The sequence below is a fragment of the Erithacus rubecula genome, assembly GCF_903797595.1.
Source record: "Erithacus rubecula genome assembly, chromosome: 8".
In the NCBI taxonomy this organism is placed as follows: Eukaryota; Metazoa; Chordata; class Aves; order Passeriformes; family Muscicapidae; genus Erithacus; species Erithacus rubecula.
The window spans coordinates 26882398-26910074 of record NC_136659.1 but is presented as its reverse complement, the minus strand read 5'-3'; the positions used below and the strand labels follow the sequence as shown (position 1 = coordinate 26910074).

The 27677-nt window shown below is 41.9% G+C and overlaps 1 protein-coding gene across 1 annotated transcript in view; it reads right to left on the bottom strand.

Annotated features, from left to right (window-relative positions):
* PDIA5 (protein disulfide isomerase family A member 5) overlaps positions 1-27677 on the bottom strand; it is a 96648-nt gene that overhangs the window by 57948 nt on the left and 11023 nt on the right. The window contains 6 exon segments of the mRNA XM_079311026.1: positions 2670-2730; positions 3986-4078; positions 9665-9710; positions 10464-10547; positions 23875-23962; positions 26952-27078. Coding sequence (XP_079167152.1) covers positions 2670-2730; positions 3986-4078; positions 9665-9710; positions 10464-10547; positions 23875-23962; positions 26952-27078 — 499 coding nt within the window.

Sequence of the window (27677 nt, the reverse complement as noted above, 5' to 3'; positions counted from 1 at the left end):
ATGCCTGGAAAAGAACATCCTTTAATCTGACAAAGGAGAGTTCTTGTTTCTGTGGTTTTTCCATCTTTGATCTCACTGCTCAAGTTGACAATGAGGTTGTTGAATTAGTGCTGGTGAAAATGACAATTTCTTAGTGGGTACAGAACACTCATTTAAGGCCCACTGAGGCCTTGTAGCTTCATGCAAACCACTGGACAGACATCAAAAGATGTGAGCTGACAGACATGATCTTCTAAATCCTCTATTTCTTCTCTCCTCAGGAGCTTCAGGCCCCTACATTCTGCAGCAGATTTCCCTCTTTCCCTCTTTACCCTCTTACTGCTCCCTGGAGTACCTTCAGAGCACAGGCTCACACACCAGCCTCCTTCACCCAGCCATCACCTCTATCATCCTCCTCTTCCCAGCTCTGCTGCTGCCTCAAACTTGCTGCTCCCAAACCCACTTCAGTACACTCTCTCCTGTCCTCATATTTCTGGGTTATATTGTTCAGGATGCTGCCAAGCCACATATACCCCTCAACACGTATGAAAGCAGAACCTCAAAAAAACCTCATTTTCTTCTGTTCTTTCTTCTTGTATTTTGTCCCAAAAAGGGGAGCTTAATCAAATATAGATCAGTCTTTCCACTAGTTAAGACCTTCATTTTTAAAGCCTTGTTTTCAATAATGTTTATAAACAGCTTCTTCTTGTTGTCAAATCCAGATACTCTCCTGCAGGAGTCTTCTTCTTTGACAGACTTAACTACAAATAAATCTGAATCCTTTCAAGCATGCCTAATATTTCTTCTTTAGTGCTGTCTAACTTTCTAATACAGGCCTGAAAGTACAGTGAAAGGTCTGCAAATGGCAGGTAATATCTTCTGAGGAAAGCAAGCCTTTGGTTTGAGTTGTTTTACCCAGACCAAGCATTCCTGAAATATTGAAGTAACTACATCTAAGTCTGTAGTTGTAGTCATCTCCCTCTGCACTAGTACATAATGAAAGAGCCCATTTCCTATCAATCTGCCACAATGAATCTAAAGCCCCTGCTTCCAACAAAGCAGAGAAATAAGGCAGCTGTCTTCCCCACAGCCTCCCAGACAAAGCCTCTGATGTCCTCTCATGCCAAAGACCTCCCTCACAAGTAAGGAAAAGCTGAATTTCTTTTAGTGACCAGTCTTGATTTGCTGCTCCCAGCTATGCAAGGTAACACCTGTATATAACCAATAATTTCAGCTGCTCAAAGCCCATCTTTTATTGCAACTCCTGGATGCATTCTGTCTCCAGTATAAGGAGCAAGAAAAAATTTGGACAACAACCAATTCAGAAGGTCTTGTGTGTTAAATAAAAGATGAGGGAGTTACAAACTGAGAAATCAGAGGAAGAAAAAAACCTCACAAGTAGACTTCCTTCACAGCACAAGTATTACAGCACTGAAAACTAGCAGGTGTTTTGCCACTTCAAAGAAAAGAAACTGGAAGGAGGAGGGTTTCTGGGGGAATGGTTCAAAGAGAATGAAGGGTTAGATAAGGCACATTTCAGAAAGAGGCTCAGTTGTGGAAAACAATTATTCCTGATACAGGTAAAGTGTGAAAGCAGTGCACAGCCCAGATCTCCCTGAAGGGACCATTCACAGCAGAGCAGCTGCATCATCTCCCACTGAGCCAGGGCAGCAGTGCTGGAACAGCCACACACCACACCAGGCCACACAGGACCACAGCACTGCAGAGGCTGGAGGCAGAGAGACACAAGTCATTTCATTACAAGAAAATCATCCTCTTTGTGATGCATCAAACTATGTCTTGGGCAATTCTGGCCATCTTGGCAGTGCTCAGATGAGAATGAAAAGGTAGACTGGTGTTTCAGGCAGTAATCAGAAGATAAAATACACTGAGGAACACCAGATAATACTGCCATGGGACACACGTTTTAAAGAGAATCAGCCAGCAAATTGCTTGTAGTACCTAACATCAACTTCCCTATCAGGGCACTGCTGGGAGGCTTTCCTAGTTTAGGCCACACATTTATTCCCTTCTCATGGCTTCTCTGCTTCCTGAACTGAGCAACAACTCAAGTGCAACACAGTCTTGCTTAGAAGAGTTGGAAAGCCTCTCACACAGCAGTCACCAGGAAACACAAAAAGGCAGCTGTAAATCTACAACATTAAGCAACAAGGAGCCAATGCAATGACAAGACAGCAGCAATACAAGGTCAAGGTCACAAAAGAAATGGAGAGACTCCAGTGTGCCCTCCTCTTCCTGACACCCCACTTGCATTTGAGGTACCTCTACCAATGTAGGCAGGAACGTGCAGGGTGTCTCTGGGATGTAGCAGGAACAATGGCCCTGCTCCTGACAACTGCACTGTTCCCTCTGCCTGCAGCACAGTGTTTCTGTTCTGTGCAGCACAAATCTAGAAAGGACAACAGGTAATAAAATTATAGAAAGCAGCTGCTTTAAAGAATACTGAGCAAGAGCCATCATCACAAGAGAAAAAGAGCAGACTGGGATAGAAGCGATGGACAACCAGGGAAAATCTGAGGACAAACAGGCAGAACTACACAAGGAGCTGAATGATAAAGGTGGCACAAGGTAGCATCATCAGTGAAGCACAGGTGAAGCTTCTAGTCAGACTTGGACATCTCCCAGTGAAGAAGGGGGAAAGAGGTGACAGGACATGCTGGGATACTTACATGGGGCATAGAACATCATCAGTAGGGGCTTGTCTTCCTTCTTAAGAAGCCTTCTCAATTCCTAGTGAATGAATCAAGGAAAATAAAAAACACACTTATTCTCAATGACCCTTATTATCTATACTACAACTTCAAAAAAACTAATATTAATATTCATAAAACACAGGCTCATTTATCTGAAAAGGGCTCATCTTTTCTAACAGACAGGTCTAATTTTTTTTTCCTTGATTAACTTGAAAGATGACAAAATTTATTATACATTCACCTATCTGCTGAATATCCTACACCAGTATCTTCACTGTTAATACGTGGAAATTCTATGGTTTAGTTCATTCTCACTGCAAAATCTCTATCTGCAAACTCCTACTTCATTGACACATCCAAAATCCATATCGCAATTCAAAAAGTCAGACTCAATAGAAAACAAAACAAGTTCAGTTTTCACACTATGAAACCTTGCAAAACCTATGAGATGCCATACAAAAAGGATTTTTCAGTACCAGCATGATAGAAAAACTAGATGAAGTTTTCAAATTGAATGCAACCCCTGGAAGCCTTGTAATAGAGTACAGAGGGTGAACATTAAAAATTAATCTTCCTACAAAAACTGAATGTCAGAATAACCATTTCTAATATTAAAAATGAAAGCCAGAAAATTGAAAAAGCCTTTTACAAAATACCAGCTAGAGTCCAATCAATTAAAGTTTAAAAAATCTATAGACTAGAAAACTAATATAAAAGACCAGACTGATTATATTAGAAAGAACATAATGAGTAACTGTGGTGGCACTGGAGTTTTAAGTTAGTTTCAACACATTTGCTGTTTCCCCACTTAACACTGAGAGGACAGTTACCAAGTTAAATCCCTCAAGATCTGGGTTTTGTTTCTTCTTGCTCCCCATTTCCTAACCTCAGGCACATGAGGGAACCCAAGGTTTAATGACAACCTGCAGTCTGAAGAGCAGCATTTTACCTCCTCCTTGCATTCTACAGTCACTGCACCTGGCAAGCTGCCCCACTTCCCTGAGACAAAGAGGGCTGTGCCCCCACACCATCCACCAGCTCTGACACTGGCTGTGTAGCTGGCAGCCTGAGGTCATGGCCACATGCAGGGCAGAGGAGGGTGAGAAGCACAGGACTTTACAGTTATCACAACCCACAAAATTTGTCAAATCACTTCAAACAGGCTGGGGCTTTAAACTTCCCTTCCAAAGAAAACAAGATAAGGATGTTTCACTAAGAGTTAATACAAAGATACACACTCCCTTCACCCCATATATTCATAAAACAACAAAACATCTATCCAGCTAATGTACCTTTTCACTGTCAACATGCACAATATCTTTGGCTTCAGGATCTTCCTCCCACAGTGGAGCACCTTCTGGATCCTTGAGAAAGGCCACCATAGACTGTAATAAACAGGGGAAAAAAGCTTTTAAAGAAACACAAATAGAAATCATGAGACGTCCAATCTCAAATCCATGCTGTGATATAAACCCCATCCAATTAATACCTTTGCTTTTCTGCTCACATATTCATCTGCCCTAATGCAGATTAGCACAAATCTCCCGTTGCAGAGCCAAGTAATACATGGTACCTTCATCATAAGTGGCATTCCAACTTATCAGTTCCCACTCCCACTATAAAACGGGGAAAAACAGAGTGGAAGTGAATCAGCACACAGAGAATAGCTTCAAGGGTCCTTCAGAGAGCTCTTTCAATGGTACTAGACCTTCCACAGCAAGTCCCTGGATTAGCAGGAAAGACTCCTCTTTATGTGGAGGTCAGGCTCTCATGCCCTTCACTGTATTTCAGTAACAGGACTAGCTGGAGGGCACACTGATACTTGCTGTGAGCAAAAGCAAATGAACACACAGGTCAAACTGCCCATTTGGTCAAAAGAAGAATAATCCACCAACAGTTCCCTGTGTGACCCACCTACCTAAAAAATACATTGAATGCATTTTCAAGTATGAGAATAAGAAGCAAATGTGACAGGAGAAGTGGGAAATACAAAACCCTAGGATTCTGCAGGGTTGTCCCACAGTCATCAAGCTGAGTACATATGTGTACACATACTTTGTAACTGCTTTATCTGACATGCAACCAAAAATGCCTTTTGGCAGACCACAGATATACTCTCTTTATCATAAGGTAATATACTCTGAGAGCTCTGATTTCAACCTGAGCCTGAAGGAAACTCCAGTCCTCTTAAATGAGTAAGATACTTTCCATGGATTCTGGCAGTCACACTACTCCCTATTTCCAGCTGTACCTGCAAACATAGGCTTGATCACTTTTGTCCTCAAATGTCTGTGTTCTAGGGAACATAACACGTGGTATTCCATGTTCATTCATCATTTAGAACAACCCCACTGCTTTCTCTATGGCATTGCTTGTAGGTTTGTGTCTGTTCCCATACAGGATCTCTGCCACAGCAGAAACACACTGAGGTCCCTGAGAAGTTTCCTTCAGTGGGAGTGTGAGTGGATGAAGCTCCCCAGCACTGAGCTATACTAACACACACCAAGACTGCTTATTTCAAAGTCTGGGTGTGTACTCCACTTTCTCAGGAGCAGGCTGGCTGCACACCTGGCAACATGACCCATCACTGGAACCATCTCAGAGACATTTTTGCTGCCTGTCTGCCTTTGGTGGGGCTGCTGTGGTACAACATCCCAACAGCTTATCAACAGAGGGAAGTTTAGCTCATTTTTCTGCCTCTCAGTAGGTACTGCAAGGCTTGGGAGGATTCAGAGCTTACAGCAGGATCCATTTATTGCATTTATGTTTCTGTCTGCTTGCACAGCTAACATTGAAAAGATTTGTCTTATCACAAGAGGCAGCATGTATCAGTCACCAGTCAGCAACCAAAACACTTAATGTACACAGTAAAAAGGATCTAACGGGGGAGGATGACAAACACTTCCAGAAGAAATTTGTTTTCCTGTGGCATTATCAGGGAAAGGAGCTCATTAGGATAAAAATATATAAAATCAAGTAATTTACAATGGAGTTACAATGTAAAAAGCTGAAGACTTAGAGGCATTAACGACCCAAATGACATTCTAAGAATAATACATGGGGGAAGGAAAGATGAGGACAAAACAGCAGAGATGTTCTACCTTCAGGACAGCTGCACCAAGTTCTGCTGACCCTCAGCATGCACAGACCTCAACTATACACTGGAGAGGAAGAGAGAGGGGCAACATTTTGAATGGCTAATGAATGTAATTGACTCTGCTAGTTTCAAGAATTCCTGCATGCCAAATTCAGTCATGTAGAAACAGATGTGGTTAGCGGATGGGGGATTAAAGAGATTTAATTCATCCAGCCTCTCCCTCTCAGCCAAGACAGAAAAAAATTAGATGTTTAATGTCTTCTGGCAGGAGCAGGCAGTACGTTGTCTTGCCTGCAATTCTTCATGCAGCAAAAAGAATTCTCTTACTCTGAACAGGGAAGAACAACACCCAAACAAACCACAGCATTCTCCAGTCACAGAAAAGCAGTGTCCCCAGGCTGCTGTGTTACAGGGCACAGCAAGGTCCAGGGCACAGCAACCCTGGTGTTGTAGAACCAGCTGCACTCCAGCTCTGCAGTGCTATGGTCAGGACCTGTTTTGACCCCACAGCATGGACAGAAGCATCATGGGCTGTAACCATCTGTGTCAGCTTTGAACCTTAAACCTTGATTCAGCAAGGTACAGGACATGCTTCATCCAGCACATGCTGCTAAAAACAAGCAAGTTTTAACAGGAGAGCTGATACATAAACATATACAAGGATCTAGGTTTTAACCTGAAAGAAAACATATAAACACATTCTTCTGCTTTTGACTCCTTTGAAGTATCATGCAGTAAGGATGCTAATAGCAAGACTTGCCTCGATTTCACATATACACTCCTTACAACAGCCAATTTGAAAAGGATGCAGAATTTAGAGCAGGACCAATTTATCCTTTGCTAGTTCAAGCAGATCAGCACTTCAGTGACTTTTCTTCATTTTAGAAGAAGGGTAAAACTCGCCCTGTACTTTATACTCCAGAAAAGGTTTCATCCTGTAATAAACACAGCCTGGATACTGGCATTGTAGCTCTCCTGAGAATTAGACATGATGTGGCTAAAGCAACATGTGAATAGACATTCCAGGAAAGATCAAAGACTGATCTAAGCTTAGGTCATCAACAGCAGATGACTACAGCTACTTGAGGAGAAGACAGACTACTATTATAGTTCTTACTTAGCTTACACTGACACATGCTCTCAATTTCTGGCAAAAAGAAATTTTGTTTACAGACTCTGCACCAGCTGTTGGATATGGACCTCTGTGCTTTCTACCCATCAATGGATCTATCTCTTATGACTATCTAAAACTGTTTTTCAAACTCCTAAATTCTTGGCTTTCACAATATGTAGCTACTAGTTCCAATACTTTTTTCTAACATTGCAGTTATTTATTCCAAATCAGCCATCCCAAAATGCCACTGTTCACCCTCAAATTTGGAGAAAAAAGAAGCAATCACTTCCTTTTTTAAGCTACTCACAGTTACAGAAATATCTATTGGAATTTCCTCCAGCTGTCCTTTTTAGTATTATGTGAACCTAAGCCCTTCAGCAAAGAATTGGAAACATATTTTTTAAACTATTCCTAGTAATTTTGCATCACTGAATTTTGTTATCTTGCCTTCCATCTCCCTTTCTTAGATACCCCAAACTGCTCAGATCTTAACAAAGGTCTCAGCAGCAGGAGGTTCTGACTGCCAAGTAACTTCCCCCTACTGTGAAGACTATGCTATCCTTTATTTCTCATTTTTCTAAGAGTGAAACCACAAGGGCATCTCTGCTAATTACATAAGGATTTAGTTACTTTAAAAAATGAAAAGCTTTTCTAAAAACCTGAGTACACTATCAGCTGGATCAGCCACATCTATGGAACTGCTGATTACTCTAAAAAAATCCTTTCACAGTTTTTCAGAGCTGTGTCCATCATTCTCCAAAATGTCATACATATATTAATATGTCTACTGGATGTCTGGAAAGAAGATCCAAGTTTTATTGCCACAAGTTTGCTGAATGATGTGAAACAAATCCTTTAATCTCCCTGTTCTTCAGTGTGTCCACCTGTCCAGAAAATGAGTATGATACCCTCTGTAATTGTGTTGCTCTGCTGCTCTCTGTTTGGATGTACTGGGAGACTCCTGACAAACACAGCTGAGAGAGAGAAACAAAGGTCACTGGGCTCAACAGAAGAACACAGGGAGAAGTGGAACAGAGGGAGAAATGCAGAAAATATCCAGGCAGCTGGGAGGAGCAGAACAAGCAAACAGCTGAATTATTTGATCACTACCCAGATGTGATCCACTGCCCAACCTGTAAATTATTAGAGGCTGGTTTCACAGGGGCAGTTTAATTGAGAAAGACTCCAGCCTCTAGAGTGAGGGAGCTTCAAAATCTCTCTTCCACCCCCAATGGAACCTCACATCCCTGTCCATGGGATGCTGCTTTCTTCTCAGCAGGCAGGGCAAAAGGGAAGGGTGAAATGCTCATCACAAAGCAGCTGAAGGAATAAACGATCTGGTTCCTGTTGGGCTATGATTGCCTCTCAGCTCAATGCTCCCTGGAGCACTGCAGGTGCTTTCCACTTGATCTGATCTGTAAGGAAGAGTCACAGCACTAATTCCTGGTTGCAGCACTTTATGGAGGGCAGGAGAGATGCATCATGTATTGCTCAAATCACCCAAATTTAGGCAACTAGCAAGTCTCCCTTAACCCATCATCCACCACGAAAAAACAATCACCAGCTGCAATTCCTCACTAAGTACAGAAGCTGTCTCAGGCAGGGTATTTAACATTGCCCTTCCTAATGCTAGCCAAGATTTCTGCTAGAGGAGATGGGAAGATACACAGTTCTACCTTCCCCATCTCAAACAAATCCTGCATCACAGCCTTAAGTGAAGACTGAATGAAATCAAGTCAGGGCACACTTCCAAGACAGTCCCCCATCACACACTCTCCAACTCTGGCTGTAAGAGCAAGGTGCAGAGCAAGTGCACTTAGGAACAGCCACTCTGGGAGAGTCAGGTTCACACAGCATCTCACACAGGCTTTCCTCCATCCCAGGGCAATGCCCTGAACAAGCCAGAAAGGGGAAGTACATGGAATTAAATCAACCTGGAATGATGCCATTAAGCCTTCAGAAGACCAATGATTATGCAAAGCCCAGACTTGCTGGAGGAGGAGGAGAAACAGGAACTGGGCATCAGAGCTGGACAGAAGTGATTTCTGGAAGCAAAATCATTCCTGGGCTCCTCACATCAGGATACTCCCAGCACTTCACCAGGGCTCTGCAAAGGAAAACTGCACACTTCTGGTCTGCCTACTGTGCTTTTAGTTCAACATTTCCACAATCATCTGGATCTACACATTTGTATCATGTCTCATGCCTTCTGTCTTCCCTTGCCCAGAGTGTTGCCTTCCGTTGCTTTATATCAAGATTTGCCAGAAAAGAAGAAAGGTCATTTTATACCTGATGCATTCAAAGCACTTTCACAGGAGCTGTGCTTTCACAATCTGATAAAAGATAAGGCCACTCAGCTCTCTTTAAAGTTTATAAACACACAATCTAAGAACCTCAGAGAACTCCTAATCAAAATGCAGTATCAGCTAATACTTTTAGTTATACTACCACAAAGAGCACCTTATAATCAAAACAAGAAAATCCTTAGTTGTTACCAGTGTGAAAGTTAACTTACAATTTACCATTCAGTTCAACATGGGTTCAATCTTTTAAATAATAAACAATTTTCCTGGATCTGTGGTTGACAGACATGTATGCACACAAAAACCTTTAGGCCATTCTGACAGCTGTTTATGAAGATTAATCCCATCCCTTTCATGCCTTCAGCATGAAAAAATATCAAAACCAGTTTTTAATCCACAAATGTCTCACCCCCATCTAGCAAAACCAGAAGAATAATAATGGAATATTGGAATTTACCTTCAATGTAACCGCTCTGTTATATGCAGTATGAAATGCACCATCCCTGTTAAACGAGGAGTGGGGAATAGAGTTAACTTACAGTAACATTACTGGAATTCATACAGCTGCTCTTCCTGACTCCTTGCTAACCAGAACATTATCCTGCTGAAGCCACAGAACTAAGTAGAATTTACAGTACAGTAATTTAAGGGGGGGTGGGGAGGAACAAGAGGAAGGAAAAAGGAGGGTTCAAACCAATGTAAAGAAAACAGTTTCCCAGTAAACAATTTCCTCCCGACACTTTAACAAGATTATTTACTAAGGCATGATCTTTGGAGATGGAGATGCAGCTGCCTGGTGTACATAACAGTACTCCCACTCCTATTATTTTCAGGAAGAAAAATCTCTTGCTCTCTCCCAACACTTGCCTGTCTCCACTCACATTATGAAGGACTATCTCAAGTCAGAAAAGCAGAGAGAGGTGAAGCAACTTGTCCAAGGCACATACCAGCAGGGAAGTGACAGAAAGCAAGAGAGCTTCTCAGGCATCAGGTCCATGCACTGGGCAATTTTAGTCTATTGGACATCTCTCCCTGGCCCTGCTTGTGCTTTTAGTGTTCTCTGTTCAACAACAAACTAAATTTAACTCAACTTCTGTCATAACACATGCTTGCAAATTGAAGAAACAGCAATTAACTTCATAAGATAAAAAAATAAGTCATCTTAATGCTGCAGCAGCATGGTGCTGAAAGAAGAATAAACACCCTTAATGGGGGCATCAACAATTATGACCTACAAATCCCAGCCCAGCACTCACTTATAATGGAGTAAATCCACTCCCTTCTCCTTTGAATTAGGATCTACCTTCATCTTCTTGCATAATTTTCGGCTTTCGGTATCACTGCAAAAAACATATTGGAAGAAAGGTTACCAAAAAGAAAATCAAATGCATTCAGTTCTGAGAATTCATTGCTGTGCTTCCTCATCAGCAATTAATTCAAACTACAAGTAATTTGGAAGCTGTTTAGCTAAGTTTGTGGGACAAGCATTGTGAAAAGCTCCATTAGTCAATTTAATTTCTCTGTTTGCTTGGTCAGGACACAGTGAACTGTGTTAAATTCACATTCCAAAGCCAAGCCCTAACCAGTAGAGAAGCAGCTCATTCCAGCATGTCCAAGGACCTCAGCAGATCTTCTGTCCATGAGATTAACATAAAATTTAGAAAGTCAAATTTCAGTAAGATCATGCTACTGTGTCAGGGTCAAAGGGCACTGTTTGTGAAAAGATTCAAAAGGAAAGAGCAGAAGATAATAAAAAACCCCATGTCTGTGGAATGTCCAAGTCCAAATCACAAGCACTTCGCCTTAAAATGGTCCTGCAAATAACAAAAACCAATTGAAATTCTGGAGCCCTAAGCCCAGCAACCCCATTCATTCTATGTATAAAAGATGTGACCTGGAGCCACACCTGGAAAATAGAGGAAAACCAGCTCTTAAAGAAGGAGGGAGGTATCAGCAGACAGACCTGCTGGAGGTGGTCTTCAAACTGAATGAGATTTAATTGCTTCCAGCACCAGATTAGGCTGACTTGAAGAAGAGAGAATGGTCATGGGAGAGAACTGCAAATACATTTGTTTCAGTGGGCAGGTAAAGGGTCTTCACAGCCCAGCTGCTCTCCTAAAAAGTGCAGGAGTGGAGCCATAAGGAGACTGAAGTGAATAAGAAGTTGGTCAAAGATCTGGGGAGATGAGCAAAAGAGAAAAGAAGATGATTCACATTGACAAGGCTGTTCTCTGCATTGACAAACAGCAAGAATAAACAGCTTGGAAACTTGTTCCCAGCAGAGGACAACTTGTACCTTTTACGCAGATAAATCAATTTAGAAAATGAAAACACTGAAAACCCATCAAGTTTAAACTGATTAGAGACAACAAGATGCAAGGCTTGCAAGAGCCCCACCAAATTAAGTGCTGCTGCCAGCTCTGGTGCTAATTCTCCCAATGTTCTCCAGCTGCCTTTCTACAAATGTGGAGAACAACAAACACCAAGTTCACAGTGAGCTGCAAGTGAGAATGCACCTTAGTGGAAGCTTCCCAAATGCTTATGGTACATGGAAATAAGGAGGAATGTGCCATGGACACATGCAGCAAAATCAGAATATTATGCTGAAGATAGAAATGAGTATTTCAGGAACTAACAAAGCACACAACTACCGCATCAGGAAGGAGCACTTGTAATCTCTATTGAAAAGAAGTATTTCTGAAGAGTCTTACTGAATTCATGACAGTTTTGCATTTTCACATCCTGTAGCTCATGAACACTTTTTGCTTCTCTGGGAGGCTGGAGATCTGAGCTTGAGAACTGAATAATGTGAACACATCTCCCTGTAACAAAACTAGACTATGGAACAAACAGCCTGGATTTGGAGTTATGCCAAAAAAAATGTGTTTACCACATGGAGTTTATACAAAAAACCTGCAGCAGCATCAAACCAGGGTCAGAAACATTTTGTCTTCTCTTCCCTTCAGTTCTTCAATGGTCCCATGGGCTAAACCTTAATGACTGGAAGGTCAAGGAATCTCCAGAGAAGACATGAGTTTCAGATCATTCTTTTGTCTTACCCCAGGCAGATTCAGAGGCATGGAGAAGGTCTTGTGGCCCTGCTGCAGCTGAGTGCCAGGCAGTTAACTATAGTCAGCCCACACAACAGTCAACATTCAGAAATGCTCCTCCAGACCTTCCCAAACATTTCCAGTGTACAGGTGTATGTGTGGCTATCTCAGCTTTTCCAAGATGAATGTTAGGTGCTTGATGTGAGCAAGTGTAATGCTGAAACCTCAGAAACAGGTGATGCCCCAAGATGTGCAGTCCATTGTTCTGGCATAAGCAGAGGACTAAACTGAGTATCAAGAGAATCCTGTGCCTATTTCTACCACCTATTCGGTGCAACTTCTAACCACATGGGGAAGAAAGAGTAATTTCCCCTAATGTGTCATTTAGAGATCTGACTGGATACTAATACACTGCAAGGTTTATAGTAGAAAAAAAAGCTACAAAGCATTATTACTGAGCTATACCTGTGAGTAAGCAGCTAGCCACTCCCACCACTTCAACTCCTAGCAATTCATTTTCTGTTTGCATGAATTTCTATTAAAAAAAAAAAGATAAGAATAGCTATTTCACTGGATCTAAGTGTGCCCTGCTTTCAGGATTTCTCCATTTGCAGAGATTCACACAGCTGCCTGAATGCACAGCCATTATCAGAGGAAAGAAAGCAGCAGTTTGCTCCAATATGTCTCCTACCATGTAGTGGGCAGATTCTCTGCACCACTGCATTGAGAGTTAAGCCTGTTTATGCAAGCTATCTGCACTGATGCACGGGATAGGAGAGGAGCAAATTCCAAGAATAGGAAATGTCTAAATATGTATCAGCAATTTTTTCATGCATCAAGTGCAGATTTTTGCACATGCCAGACTCACCAGCTCAGATGCTATGCTAACAATTATTTGGAAAAAGCAGAAAAGGAGATGTACATAAATGGCAGAGATGGACCCGTCTGCTTTTCCTTCTGCCTACTTACAGACAGACAAAAATAACCTGCAAAGAGCAACCTGCTCTGATATCACATGGTAATGACCATTATTCTTAATAAGAGTAAATATCAACACAGATGCAGCCTACTCTGAGATTTGTATCTTTTGAATCTCAGCCAACAGCCTCTCTCTGAAGATGAGCTCCTCAACTCTCACATGGGAGAGGGTAATTAGGACTCCAGTTCTTGCAATTTAATTATATCACTTGAAGAGGCAGTGTAAGAGTTTGTTATAATGACTAAAAGTAAAAATAACCAAAAAAAACCCCACCCAAAACAGGAAATAAAAGGAAAAGAGGAAAAAAAAAACCCAAAAAACAAAAACAAACCACAACCTAAGAAGCCAGAAACTACCCCCAAAATCAGCATTCTACCAACTCAGACCAAGCCATTCCCAACAAGGCACCAGGCTCGGGAAATACTGCCTTGAGGATGAGGTCAGTAATGTGTCCCCTGCAGCCATCCTTGGCTGCTTCTTGCCATTTCTGTCCACAGCAATTTGAACCCTGGCAGGTCCCTGCTGTGCTACTGCCAAAGGGATCCTTGCAGGCAGTCCTACAATAATCCAGCATTATCTCCCTGGAAAATCATCCAAAACATCAACCTATTTTCAATGCCACAAGGACCTAACCAGCAGCTGTCTGTGGTAATAAGGTCAAACCTTAAGTGGCGCAATGGCACAGTTTCCTTCCAATCTCACAGGCATGCTCTCTGTTCCTCCCCTTCCACAAAATCAAACCTTTGCTGGAGAAGTGAAGACATGACAGCTTGGTAAAAAGAAGAATGAAATGAATGATCCAAGCTGACCTAGGGAATAATTCTGTATAAGAACAAAGGTAGGGTGCATTGCAAAGATTGCGTGCACACTTCACTCCTTTGCATTCATGTCCCCATCTCCTCTACTGGGACACGTTTCTGTCACTGGGGGCTAAGATGGAGCTGGCAGGAAGCCCAACTGGAGCACTCCCTGTAAACCTCTGGGGTCCCCTGTCAGTGTTAGCATGCATGAATAATCCCTCAGCAGAAGCTGCCAGCTGTTACCAGGGCAGGAGGGTGGCGAGGGATTCATGGAGACCTGGCCTCCTTTGGCTCAGCACCAGTGCAGCCAGCTCCTGAAGGGGACGTGTCACAGCCACCCCTTAGCAGTGGCACTGCTCTGCCTGTCCAGGACTGCCCACACATCTGGACACTCATGGCCACAAGGATGGAGAACCAGTGAGAGATACTGATGGCAGACCACAGCGGCAGAAGGAGCAACACAGAAAAACACTGTTGGCAGCAATGTGTCAAGGTAATTTGGAGACAGAAAGAACAGAAGATAAAGCTAGACAGAAGGAACACAAAGTAAGACCCAGGAGTTTTGCTGCAGTTAAGTCCACATAATTTCTAAATCTAAACCAAGTCCAAGCTGATGGATCTCAAGTAAAAAAATGGTGTATGAACGTAGAAGTGCAAAACCCCCTCCTTGGGGCAAATTCAATCAGATCCCAAAGGAACATTGTAAGACCAAACATCCTCAGCACCATTCTCTTTCATGAGCTCAAATAACATCTTTTGCAACTTCCTCATTATTTCCCTTATTATGTAATGCTGCTTATTGGCCTCTCATGAGGACAGGAAAACAGCCCCAGAACCACATCTCTGCAGAGGAAGGATCTGGAATGACTGTCCAATCCCCTCTCCAGCAATGACAAAAATGCCATCCCAAAACATCCATGTCTCCAGCTGGAACAGCAGAGTGTGCACATGCTGTGTGGCCACATCACTTCCATGCCACTGCCCTGGCATATCCCCTAATACTTTGCAATGCAGAGTCCACCCAGCTTTCTTTTTCACCCATACCTACCGAGTTTCCAGGCACAAGAAAAGTAATTAATAAAAGCGTTGACAGGACCAATTTAAGTAACCAGGTCAGTAAATGTGCCTGCACAAAAACTATCTCATTCCTCTATCAGTATATTATGTAACCACATGCAAACCACAGACTTCACAATTTTCAAACAGATTTTCTCTTATCTGTACGTCTTGCCCTCTGAAACAGAGCTCAACAATCCACATAAGCTATCCTTATATCACAGTTGTTCCTGTAGACTCTAATGCAATGGAGGCTCTGTTACATCAGTGACTGTCCCAACAGCTGGAAGAGACAAAACTGAGCAGGTAAGGAGAAAGAGCAGGCTCCAAGAGCAAGGGAATACAGCAAAGAGGAAGCAAGACTGCCTATAAAGCAAGTCTCCCAAGACTGGAACAGCTTTGGAAGGTACCAGTCAAAGTTGTCATCTTGTTACCAGCACGTTCTCTCACTCTTGTCTTTGTTCAGGTGCTTTCATTCTTTTATGTTACAGTGAAAACCATCAGAGAGAACTCCAGTTACAACTTCAGGGACGGTCAACTGCAATTTCAGTCCAGCTATCAGAAGTAAATTATCAGAGTTTCCCAGCCCAATGCACAGCCTCTGCAATACCCTCTGGCTACCTTCCATAGAATACAGTCTCCAGACAACAGACTGATGAACATCCTGGGAAAGCATGGAGTTGAGATCCTGCCAAACAACTAATTGAGCTTGTGACCCCAGAAAAGCAGCAAAAGAAGTGTTAGCAGCAAAAATTTCCTCAGGCCTCCTAAAAGTATGAAAGACACTTGCACTTGGAAACCTAATCTGAAAGAGGAAGTCATTAACAGTCAGTTGTAGTCAGATGTGCTCTTAAAAGGTTTTGAAATAAAAAAGGGAATTCATCAGCCATTGTTGGGGACAATATGGGATTTTGACTTGCGCTCCTTGTAGTTATTGATTCCACCCTCCAACAAAAGACTGTGTGATCCATTTACAACACAGCAGTTTGTGTACTTTGCTGACCAAACAAAAACAGATAGATGTAGGAAAACTCTCCTCAGACTGCAGGCATTGCTTGCCTCCCCATCATCCTCAGTTGTCCCTCCCATCTTGGGCTGCAGCTGCCACAATTACTGCTGCTAACAGTGTGTCACATTTGTAAGGTTCCTCATTTTCTACAATGATCCCATTCCTTCCCACATCACTCTCTCGAGACCAATCTCAAATCAGAAACACAAAAAAAATCCTAGGGAAAAAAAATCACCTCTCAAACCATCAGGCTGGCTTGCACTTCTCCAAAGAGCTAAATGGTAATGGCTTACACCTACTTGAACAAAAAACCCATACTCAGCCATCAGTGCAGAAAGGCACTTAGATACTCTGCTCCTGAGTGGGGTTTAAGGACCTGCAGGCACCAAAATAGGAACAGGACCCAGGAGAAACGGATGCAGAAGTAATGAGCACAGAAAGCTTAAACACAAGATTTGTCTTGAAAAACAAAGCAGCGTTTTGCAATCATTATGGGTTCCTGATGGAAATTATCTTCTAGAACAAGTAACAATAGCAACAGGTTTCCACAGCACAGAACAAATGAACCAGTCAAACAGTGCGGCACATGAAAAGCTTGAATCTTTTAAGGGATGGGGGAGTGTGAAAGCCAAAACCAGAAAATGTACTGCTGGAAGGAATTAAAGATAAGGATTAGCAGATGAACAGAACAGAGTTTCATGTGAATTTAGGGCCTGATTTTACCCCCTAGAATGCAGCAAAAATCCCCACTTCAAGGGGGGATTGCAATCATCTTGCAGATGATTGCAGCCTTCTGCTCCAAACACTCCCCTGGAACGTGCCAGGAATGCAAACAGAATAATCCATGTGCTGTGGAGACCCAGTACCACTTGTCACCCAATATAAACGACTCCCTGTGCCCATTAGTCAATTAGAGAGGCCAGGGATCTAGAGGAATAAGATTACAAAGAAGTATTTTTTGAAAATTAAAACCCATGAGATTAATTCTTATTGCAAGCAAAAGCAAGGCAAAAAGAAGAAAGAAAACCAAGACAAAGAGGTAGCATGTATCATCATATCGTCAAACTAAAACAATTAAGGGAAAAATTATAAGCTCCAGCCTCTGCAGAAAGTCAAGAAGTTATAATGAACACTACTTTCCATGGAAATATAAATTAGCAAGAGGCACTTGGCAGCCCACATAAGGTAAACACATTCACAAGATCACCAAAGGCTTTGAAGGAAGTTCTAACACCACCAAACAGTCAAATTCTTTGCAAAGCAACAGTTTTTCTCATCCCACAACATGGCACAGGGGAACAGTGTCCTGACTGGGACACAAGATGACTACTACTCAAAGACAGAGTTCACTTGAATCTAAGAACCCCAAAATGCAGGTTTTGAACATGTCACCCATGGGCACACTGATGCTGCAGCCCTGTGTACACCCATTTATCATCTCTAGGTGCACCATGGGCCAGGAGAGGATGGCTGCTAGAGGATGTTTTAAATTAATTACTGGGTGCAGAAAAACAGAGATGACTTCTTTTACATTGAATCTGAGCTCTCTTACTCTTAATTTTGGTCTGAAAATCAGCAACATTGAAGAAATGGTTAATGAACAACTCTAGGCAAAACCCACGGAATACTCAAGTTTAGGATGAAACAGACGTGAGCTCAGGCTCATAAACCCAACCATTACTATGGATTTAGTTAATTGTCCTGTGTTTCTGAATTAATGCAATACACCAAATTGAATGGGTTTAAATTAGGAACTGAGAGCTTACTTTAAAAAGGATTTTTTTCAGATTGGCACAACACTTCCTGCATGGTTACTCTTACAGTAAAATAAAAAGGCTTTAATGTGAATGAGCATTAACCACAGAGACAGGTTATGACAGAGACAGGAGGCAGGCATTGAAAATCTATGTTGTAAATGCAGTTTGCCCTTATCAATGGCACTCACACAAGAACCACATTGGCAGTATAACTCATTTGCAAAGTGTTCCTGAGGGACATCTGCCTTACCTCCCCTGGACCAGCTGCAAACAGAGCTCCTGCTGCCTCCCCCAGGCTGGCACCATGAGCCATCCTCTCCTGAGCTGCCTTTCACCTTCAAGGCTTCTGTAGAAAGATGCAGAAATCCCAGGCACCAAAAATCTGCTTGGATGGAAAGGGCTGTACCAAGGCAAGAGGAGACTTTCTTCCTTTTTTCTCTCTCAATTAGGTTTGGTCAGTTTTATTTGCAATTTCAAAGCTTTTCATCAGCTTTAGAATTCAGCTGCAAGTACGAAAGATGAGTCGACTTATTCTCTTAAATAAATCCTACTTCTGAGTGGCTTTACAGGATGAAGGTAAAAACTAGAGAGCAAAATTACTCTTAACACCATCCATACTGCCAGTCTTATTTCTGAAATTCCTCCCTGCTATGTCAAGGCATTAAACACATTCATTTATGACTGTGTGAATAGGTAAAGCCTTTCTGTATCTAAGCATTTGGAAATTGGAAATTTGGGAAGACCTCATCTAAAAGACAGAAAAATAGGGATATTACAGAAAACCCAGAAAGACAAATACTCATTACATTTGGCTCTCTTATGAACCAGCATGTTTAGCTCTGCAGGTTTGAATGTACAGTTTTGCCAGCCAAATTATGGTCTTACCTTTATGTTAAGTGTCATGGGACTGCTACAATAACAAGTAATTATTGGGGATAGGGACTACAAGAATGATGCACATGACACACAAAAGGGACTAAAAGAATGACACACAAAAGCAGAAAAAGTGGGATTAAAACCAAACAAAAATTAGTCAGACATTTTAACCAGATGGCATTTCCTCTTCCTAGCAGTCTGATGTGCTAAAGCCAAGCACACGCGCTATGACAGCAGATGGAAATCACACAGCTTTGTTTATGTTTGGGACCTACAGTAAAGGGAACCATGCAAGTTTGAGCAGAGAATAATTACCCAGAGCCAAAGAAATGGGTGTTTTTTTAAAAATACCAATCCACAATTGGGCACGAGTTAAAGTCAATAAAAACTCGAGACAATTCAGTAACTGGAAAACACAGGAGTGTTCCCTAAATCATATTCATGATGGAGAGAGCTACTTTCAACCTCTTCAAAGCTGCACCTGACCACAATGGGCTTTACAACCTGTCAAACACATTTTTTTCCTCATCAACAAAGGCACTTCACCTTCTTTCCACTTCACCCAAACTGGTTGCACTCTTCCAAGTAACATCAGTCCTTGGCCACACTGTGGTCTATCACAAAATTCACTTAACAAGGCTAGAGAATAACTTTGTAATGACTGTTCTTCAAAACCACACCTTGGGACATCACAAACTGAGACTAGAGCTTTGTCTCCTTTAAATACAAGCAGCAGCAATTTTGTCTTTCACTCAAAAGGTAATTCCATCTTACTGTGTTCCCAGGCACATCACTTTGTACCTTTTACTTGCCACCACAAGGATTTGACAAGAGTTTCTATTTTTAACAAAACTCCTATTTTACTTGACCACATCAGTGCTTTCCTCCTGTTATACCAGGCCTTAAAAAATAGAGGTTTTGAGAGATCAGGGAGATGCAGAGGCTCTGCAGCACAAACCCAACCTGATGCCAGAGTTAGAAGCCGCCAGTCTCCAAGAAAGAAAATATCACATCATTTTCTGCTTTTTTGCAGATATCCTAAGCTTTCAACTCCCTATGATGCCCTTCAATTTTCCAAGTTTTCATCAGCCTACAACAAAAAAAAAAAAAAATTCAACAAACAGCCCAACCTCCTGCTTTGTTACATGCCCATTCCAATTTCACCTGAATACCCTACAGAGCACCCATTCATGCTGCTGCAGCATTTTTCTTTTCAAAGTTCTCCACACTCTTTATAAACATTGACTAATGAATCAGGCAATATTTACCCAGTTGCTTGGAAAACAGATATACCTCTTGTAACTGCACAAAGTAACAAGTAGTGACTCATTAGCAGAGTCAGAAACAAAAGCTGTGACTTCCAGCTCCCATTAATGTGGCATCTTCCCAGACACAAATCCCAGAGCACTAGTTCCCAAGTTGCCTGATCCATCTCTCTGGAACACTGAAGATTTAGCAATCTGCAATGATGTGCTCCATCTCCAATACCAATCATCTCACCAGGTGTAATTAGGTCAGTATTCTCATCTCTCACACCACCACATTCAATGTCAAAAGCCTCAGCAAGGACTTCTTAATTAAAACATGGAAAGGCTAAAATAAAACATTTTTGTCACATCACTGTGGAGTCTTTAATTCACAATTGAAATAGCTTCATGTTTAACTGTGTACAGAGCCACACATGCTATCTCAGCACACAGCAGCAAACAGTGACCACTTCAGTGCTGTGAGCAATTCTCCAGCTGCCCCCTCATCTCTAGAAGGAGGGTCGATCTTCCAGCAGGACTGACTGAGCTCTGCTGAACAAGGACCTTATCTACAATGCCACATGCAGGGGCTCACACTCCAGCACAGCACCTGGCACAAGTGAGCCCCACTGTGCAGGAAAGGCAAGCACATGCCATTCCCTACACTTCCCAAGCCCCAGCACTCCAGGGATCTCTGCTACCCTGCTTCAAAGTGGCAAACTGAGTGGCAACCTCCTCTACTCGACACTGTCTCAGTAAGAAACCAAATTATTTTCCTACATCATGCTGAAAAACTAACTTCCCTCTCCCCCTGAGACCAGTCAACCTGGCACTGAAAGCTCAAAGCTAATCTCTGCCTTATACCACAGATACAACAGAAGCCAAGGAGCACTGTTTCCATGCAAACCAGCATCCAGCAAGTCCTGAATGCCACACGTGCAGCCACAAACCTCCACCACATGAAATACAGAACATGCTGCCGAGACTCAGCAATTCACACTGATCTCTGTCCATGCAGCAGAATGTTCTTGCTTGACAAGTAACAAAAAAAGCACCATCAATTAAAAAAAAAAAAAAGAAAATAAATAGACTGCCATCATCGCCACAGGGAAGCAGAGCACAAACCACAACTCTGCATGTTTGCCAGCCTTGCCAAGGCTTGGATCTGAAGGCAAAGAAGCCCAGTACAGCAGGATGTGAAGAGCAAAGCCAAAATCTCCCGCTAAATATTGCTGCCAAACAAGACATTTCTTGTCAGTATTTGTAAAACAAATTGAGCCTGTGCTGTAAATATCCCTGCATCTGTGTGCTGTTTGTTTCAACATGAAGACTTGCAAATAAGCCTCCCAGCATACTTGCTGCAGAATGGCTTGAGCCACTCTGGTAGGACTCAGGTGTCCACACCCTACAACTGGCCCTCTGTGGGGCAGACAGCACTACTGCAATCTCTGGTATTGTCACTGCAGCAAGGTGGGCAGTGGTTCACAGCCACCTGCACACAATTTTTAAAAAAAAGCAGTAAGCAAAGGAAAAAACCTTTCATGAAAAAAAAAAGAAAAAAAAAGTTTAAAAGTTACCTCAACACTACTAGATTGATTTCAGAATGCTTGAAAAGCTTAACAAGCAAACTACAAAACTTGGTTTAGGCCTAAACTATTTCTTTAGGGTTTCCTTTTGCATCCACCAAGACCTCCTTTACAACAAGCCAGTTTTCCAGCTCACCTTGCCCCATGAAGCCAGTTTACAAACTCTGTTAAAGTATCCCTTAGCAGGAGTGACAGAAGGGACAGAAGTCCATCTCTGAAAAATGCCCAGGTTCTTCCCAAAGAAGACATGAAAGACAGCTCTGCTTTACCCTCAAAGAGAGAATTACACCTATTGCCAGGTTACAACATCCTGGTCACTGCCTGCCACTTGGCAAATGGTAATCTGATTGTAGCATTTCTGGTGTTGAAAAGAATTTTGGGAACCTACCAATCTGTTCTCAGGTCTCCCAACCCCTTACAGCATGACTTTCACCACGCTGCTTCACTGTCTGAGATTAACTCACCTTTCAGTATTTCCCCATCAGTGAGAGGAAAGGCACTGCAAGTACCAAGCTTCCTATGAAAAGTATTAAAGCACTGCACGGGACAGATTTGAAAATACATTTCTTGCAAGTATCTTCCATAACAAAGTTTGGTCTAGACATCAACATTTGGAAAATGAGAGTATATTAGAGTTTGATTAATTGAAGTTTATTTTACAGCAAAACTGAGTAACACATTTCCCTGCCCATCACCATTACTTACAAACTCAAGAGTAGAGCATCACTTGCAAACTCAGGAGTGGAGACTGACCTGTTTGAACTAAGTGCAAAAACTTCCCTGGATTTCAAACTGAAGTCCTAAACAACGAAACTTTCCTTCTCCAATCCACAACTGAAATAAATCCTGAAGGGAGTTATTGTTTAGTTGTATTACAGCAGCATTTTGAAGGGCCAGCTGAACAGCCTCAACATCCAGCATTTGTATATACCACATACACACACACAGAGCAAGCAGTAAGTCCCCCAAGACAGAGGTAGACTAAAACAAAAGACACAAAAAGGCAGCAGCCAGTCCACAACCAGAAACTGAAGCTGACTAGAAGATGAAATCAAGAGGCTGGGTCAGTATCCTATTTGTGAACTCTCATGGTTGACAGCAATGTCCAGTGCATTTGTTAGCAATGGAGACTGGTTTTCACAGATTTCAGAGGTATGCCAGATCTCCTTACAACCTTTGCCTTGCCAGAGTCAACACAATTTATCAACTGGCTTTTCAGCAGGTTTCACTGGCCTCTGAGGAACAGCCCTGCCTTCTGCCAGCAGGTGACTTGGAACTCTGTCCCCAGCAGCTGGGCAGAGATCAAAGTGTGTGCACTTGGACAAGCCCAGCAGAACATAAACAGAAGGCAGAGGCTCCACAGGAGATACCTGCTGGTGGCAGGGGGCAGCAGGGCAGGTTAACAACAACAAACCCACGTTAACTTGCATTTACCAATGACCTATTCTGGCTCACTGTTTGATGGATGAGAGTTAGCTTCAAAAGTGTAATTTTAAGGGAGCCACATGATGTGCACAGCTGAATTACATTTGTGCACAGTGTACAATCTGTTCATACCATGGCAATCCACCTAAACACACAGGTAGGCAGCAAGCTGCTCCTCTGCAGTGCAGGAAGGGGAACTTGCCACCTGCAGGCAAACCCCTCAAAGCTGCAGAGGCACTATGACACACAGCTAAAACCACAAGCAAACTGTTATTGAGTTGAACCACAGTGGAGATTTTCACATCTGCAAAGCAGAAAGTACACACCTGTTGATTCCTCCCCCCCACACACAACCACTTACAAAAACAAGCTTCTCTGCCCTCACATTAAAAATTGCCAGGAACTTATGCCAGTACAGAGGAAGGTCTTTAAAAGAAAGCACATTTTATTGAGAAACACAAATGGGTGGATGCTTCAAAACCAAGCAAACAGTCCTACTGCTCACACAACATTTGCTATCAGAGCAGAATTGCATTGCCCTCCAGCTGAGGCACATGTGAGATTCTTCCTCCTCTGGCTTGGGAAAAAAGCTTGCACCCTGTGTGTCCCCTATAAAAGGCAATGTTAGCTGGAGTCTCTGCTTCAGGCTGAAAAACATGCTGTCAGAGAAGTAACAATAGCCATAAGGAAAAAAATTATTCCCCTCCACTTATTCAAAGGAAGAGGAGATGGTAAGATATAAGCTCCCTAAAAAAGAAACGACACAGAATTATGTGGGTCCAGTTAAAGGCAAAAAGTTTCAAAGACATCAAAAAAGCTAAGATAGCAATAAAATCCAAAAGGGGAAAAGGAAAATAAGAAGGAAAAGAGCAGGACACATACCCACAGTCTATCCAGCTTATGGTAGCACGTCCTTTCACCTCCTGGGCCACGCTGGACAGCAATCTGAGCGAGCTTTCAGCAGCAGTGGCTGGAAGACAAAATGAAATTATAAAACTAAACCAACAGCATTACTACTCCACACAAAACAACACAATGTTGCATTTCTATGTTCAGAAGCACTTGAAGAACATTTTGTCTCATTTGAAGAAACCAGTGGAACAGGGACCAGTAAGATCTTCTGCAAACTAGAAGGAAAGCTGCCTGCAGCTAAAGCTGGGTGGTTCCTTCCCTCTACCCCCTTAAAGAACACACTGAAATTGGTATTTCCAGACACACTCCCTGAGTTATATTTATGGACCTATACTGAGTCCTCTCCTACAGCTTCCATCCCAACACTGCCTTTTTCCCTGTGGCTGGGCATGAACCAGTTTATACTACAGTCTGCTAATTAGAGCGCTTTTATTTAGGACTTTTATTAGCTGTAAGGGCAAGGCATCTCTGCCTCCCTAATTCTACCCCAGCCATACACAGAAAATAACAGACTTTATACTCATAATAACCCTGGGAAATACCCAAACCAACAGTCATGAGCAGAATCCAGAGACGGTCCTTCCAAGTACTGGTTGTATTATAAATACCCAACAGAGATTTTTATAATGCCATGCCACATGCATAGACTTTGCAAAACACTACCATTCCAAAGGAGTCTTATAAATGGTATTAAAAATAAACAGATGTGAGAAAAATATAGCAGTACAAGTAAGTATTCATTCCCTAAAAAAAAAAAAAAAAAAAAAAAAAAAAAAAAAATCTATCAGGAGTTGTTTCCTTCCTCAATAAACAGAAAATAGAAACCCAGAGACTCTTCGAGATCACCACAATTACTTCAAGTATCTGTAAGAATGGTGATATTGGGATAGACAGAATGCTTCTGTAGACAAAGATCTTGTCTTCAACATTTGAGGAAGTGAGTGCCTGTGGATGTCAGAGTAGACAAGTAGAGCCAGTATGTAGGGATAACTCATCAAATAATCTCTAAACCTTCACAATTTTTACCTCAATGATCTCCTGAGCCAGAAACAGCCTCGTTGTATTTGACAGACTTTGCTTGGGCCTGATGCCATCCCACACCAACCCACACATATCAGCACTAAAGAAACTCTCATACCCCTGATACTCAGAGCATGCAATTGCCACCTCTCACTAACACAGGGGGTTATGCAGGTGGGGGAATTCTTTGCATGTACTTAGTGGAAGAGTTTGACAAATACACTTTTAAAAATAAGCATTCAGGGACTCACCTGTCCCAGAACACTCAGTAGCTGAGTAGCCCAGGTAGGACACCCAGCTGGTAGGGGGAACTAAACATCTCCAACAAATTATGACACCTCCCAAAACTAATGAATTTTCTGATTGCAATAGAAAGTGACATCTAGTTCTGCTCAGCTGGGAAGTAAAGCCTTTGTTCCAGCAGTATGACCAGATGCCAGCCAACATCTCATCACATCTGGGAGATGTGTATCTGGGATTGAAATTGCACCTCCAAATTCCCATCACTTTTTTACCCTTCCCTCTTTCTGGGTGACTGTTGAGCAAAAGATTTCTAATTGTGCAAGGATCACTGTTCCAGAAAGAAACATTAATTTCACAGTCAGCCCTGCATGCAATGCTTTAGACTGCTAAAACCATCCAATTGAATAACAAAAACAGAAAAAAAGAAATCTCCATAACATGGCTTTTGAACAATGCCCATAGGGCAACATTTATTAGATGACTGTCACAGCTGAAGTGTTCTGGTTGTGCTGCTAAAAATGAAAGCAACCACCACTTAAAATATTAAGCGTAAAAAGAAAATTTTCCTTTTAAGAAGCTGAATAATACAGATGTCTTTTTATCTAAAGTGTTCCTTTCAAAAATCAAAAAGCATTAGAAACTCTTTTATGATTTTCACTTTGAACCTGTTACTACAAAACCATTTTGCGAAGTTTGAGTTCTCAAAGTTCCCCACTATAGCAAAACACAAGTGTTTTAAGAAAAAAATAAGCCACGTATATAATTTTAACTGTTTCAGAATAAGCATATCTTTAGCAAATAAGGTTAATTACTCCAGCACCAGCACATCTTTGTCTGCAAAATTCTCTGATGCATGGGGGCAGGGGGAGGAGGATATTGGTCACCATACACTGCTCCAGTTTGAACACTATGAACCCAGAGCAACTCCACCATCACTGTGTTTGATTGACACAAGATCTTTGCAACACCTCAGAAAAGGAGGACTCAACATCCAAACAAGGCATTATCTTGTCCTGTCTTCCTACAGGAAGAAGAAGGAAGCAACAACAAAAACAATACAGCACTAAGGAAAATCATCTGAATGGCACATTTTACTTCTTGCTGTCCAATGACTTCCACATTCACAAAAGCATTCTGCACTTGTGTATGGAGTTTAAAGATAGTTTCTTGATTTTACATGGTGTTACACAGAACACCTTCCACAAAAAGCAAGGCAAGAAAAGAGAAAAGGTACAGCAGGAGCAGAAGAAGAGCAAACAGGTAAGTAAACAGCCAGAAAGGTGAGCCTGAATGACAGAGAGAGCAACAAAAAGATTCAAGGGGACAGGTGGCATAATGTGAAATGAGTCATTTTCCATCTTACACAACTGTTCTTTTTTTATTTTTATATTTTGTTAATTAAAGCTGAAAGACAACCACGGGACACTCAAAACTGTCAGAAGCAAAGATGGATTGATTTCAGTACTGTAACTATTTATTACACCTTTCAGTGTCACCAGGAAATCGAAACTCACAAACTACTGTGATAAACACACCAGAAAGCTCTTATTACAGGGAGCCAGTTCTGGAGACAAAGCCAAAATAAAGTACATTTCTGCCAATGAGACAGAGCAATTAGAAGACTGAATTAAGATGACTGCAATCTTTAAACATCACGAGCCTCTGAATTAAAACAAAACACACCAATCCCAAAGAAGCCCTTGCAATCACATAGAAGCCCCTTGGTAGACACCTTGCTGGGCACAAAGAGCTGTGACATTAAAAAAAAAAAAAAAAAAACTTACCAGATTTGGAATAGAGCACTAGTACATTATTCCGTGTCCTGAGAAGCTTCTTAAAATCTTTGTGATCATTTATTTTTTCTATGAGTGGAGACACCTTCAATGAGTACACAAACACTGGCAAGAATGCCTAGGAAAACAAGAGAGCCAAAAACATCAGTCACAAGTCAAAGAGAACCTGCTTTAACAAACTGCTGTGATGTTTTTTTATAATCTTGAGATATGCTGCCTTGAATAGGCTATCACATTGATTTGACCAGCAAAACCAAAAGAAAAAATGCCAGGTAGGTGATTTATTGAAACTGGGCCAATACATTCCTAACAAGAATCCTTAAATGGAAAGGTGAACACATCAAGAAACTCTGTTCTACTTAAGATGCCACCCCCTTTAGAAGTTTGCTCCCAAGTCACATAATCAGATAACAATTCCTATGTAAATTTAATATACTTTAATATAAAGCAAAAAACTGCTACTTTGAGAGCACTCTTGTCCCTACATCTCTGAATATGCTGCAAACTCAATCCAGTACTTTGATACCCTACAGAAGACACTGAGAGCCATGAAGTTAAAATAACTCACACTGACAGGGAGCAGATGTAGGAAATGGGAACAGAAAATGCCAGTAATCCAGCATCTACATTACAGCACTAAGCACAACCCTCTCCCACCCACCCTTCCAAAGTGGAGCAGGGCTCACGTTTCCCAGTGCCACACAGAGTCTTGTTCAG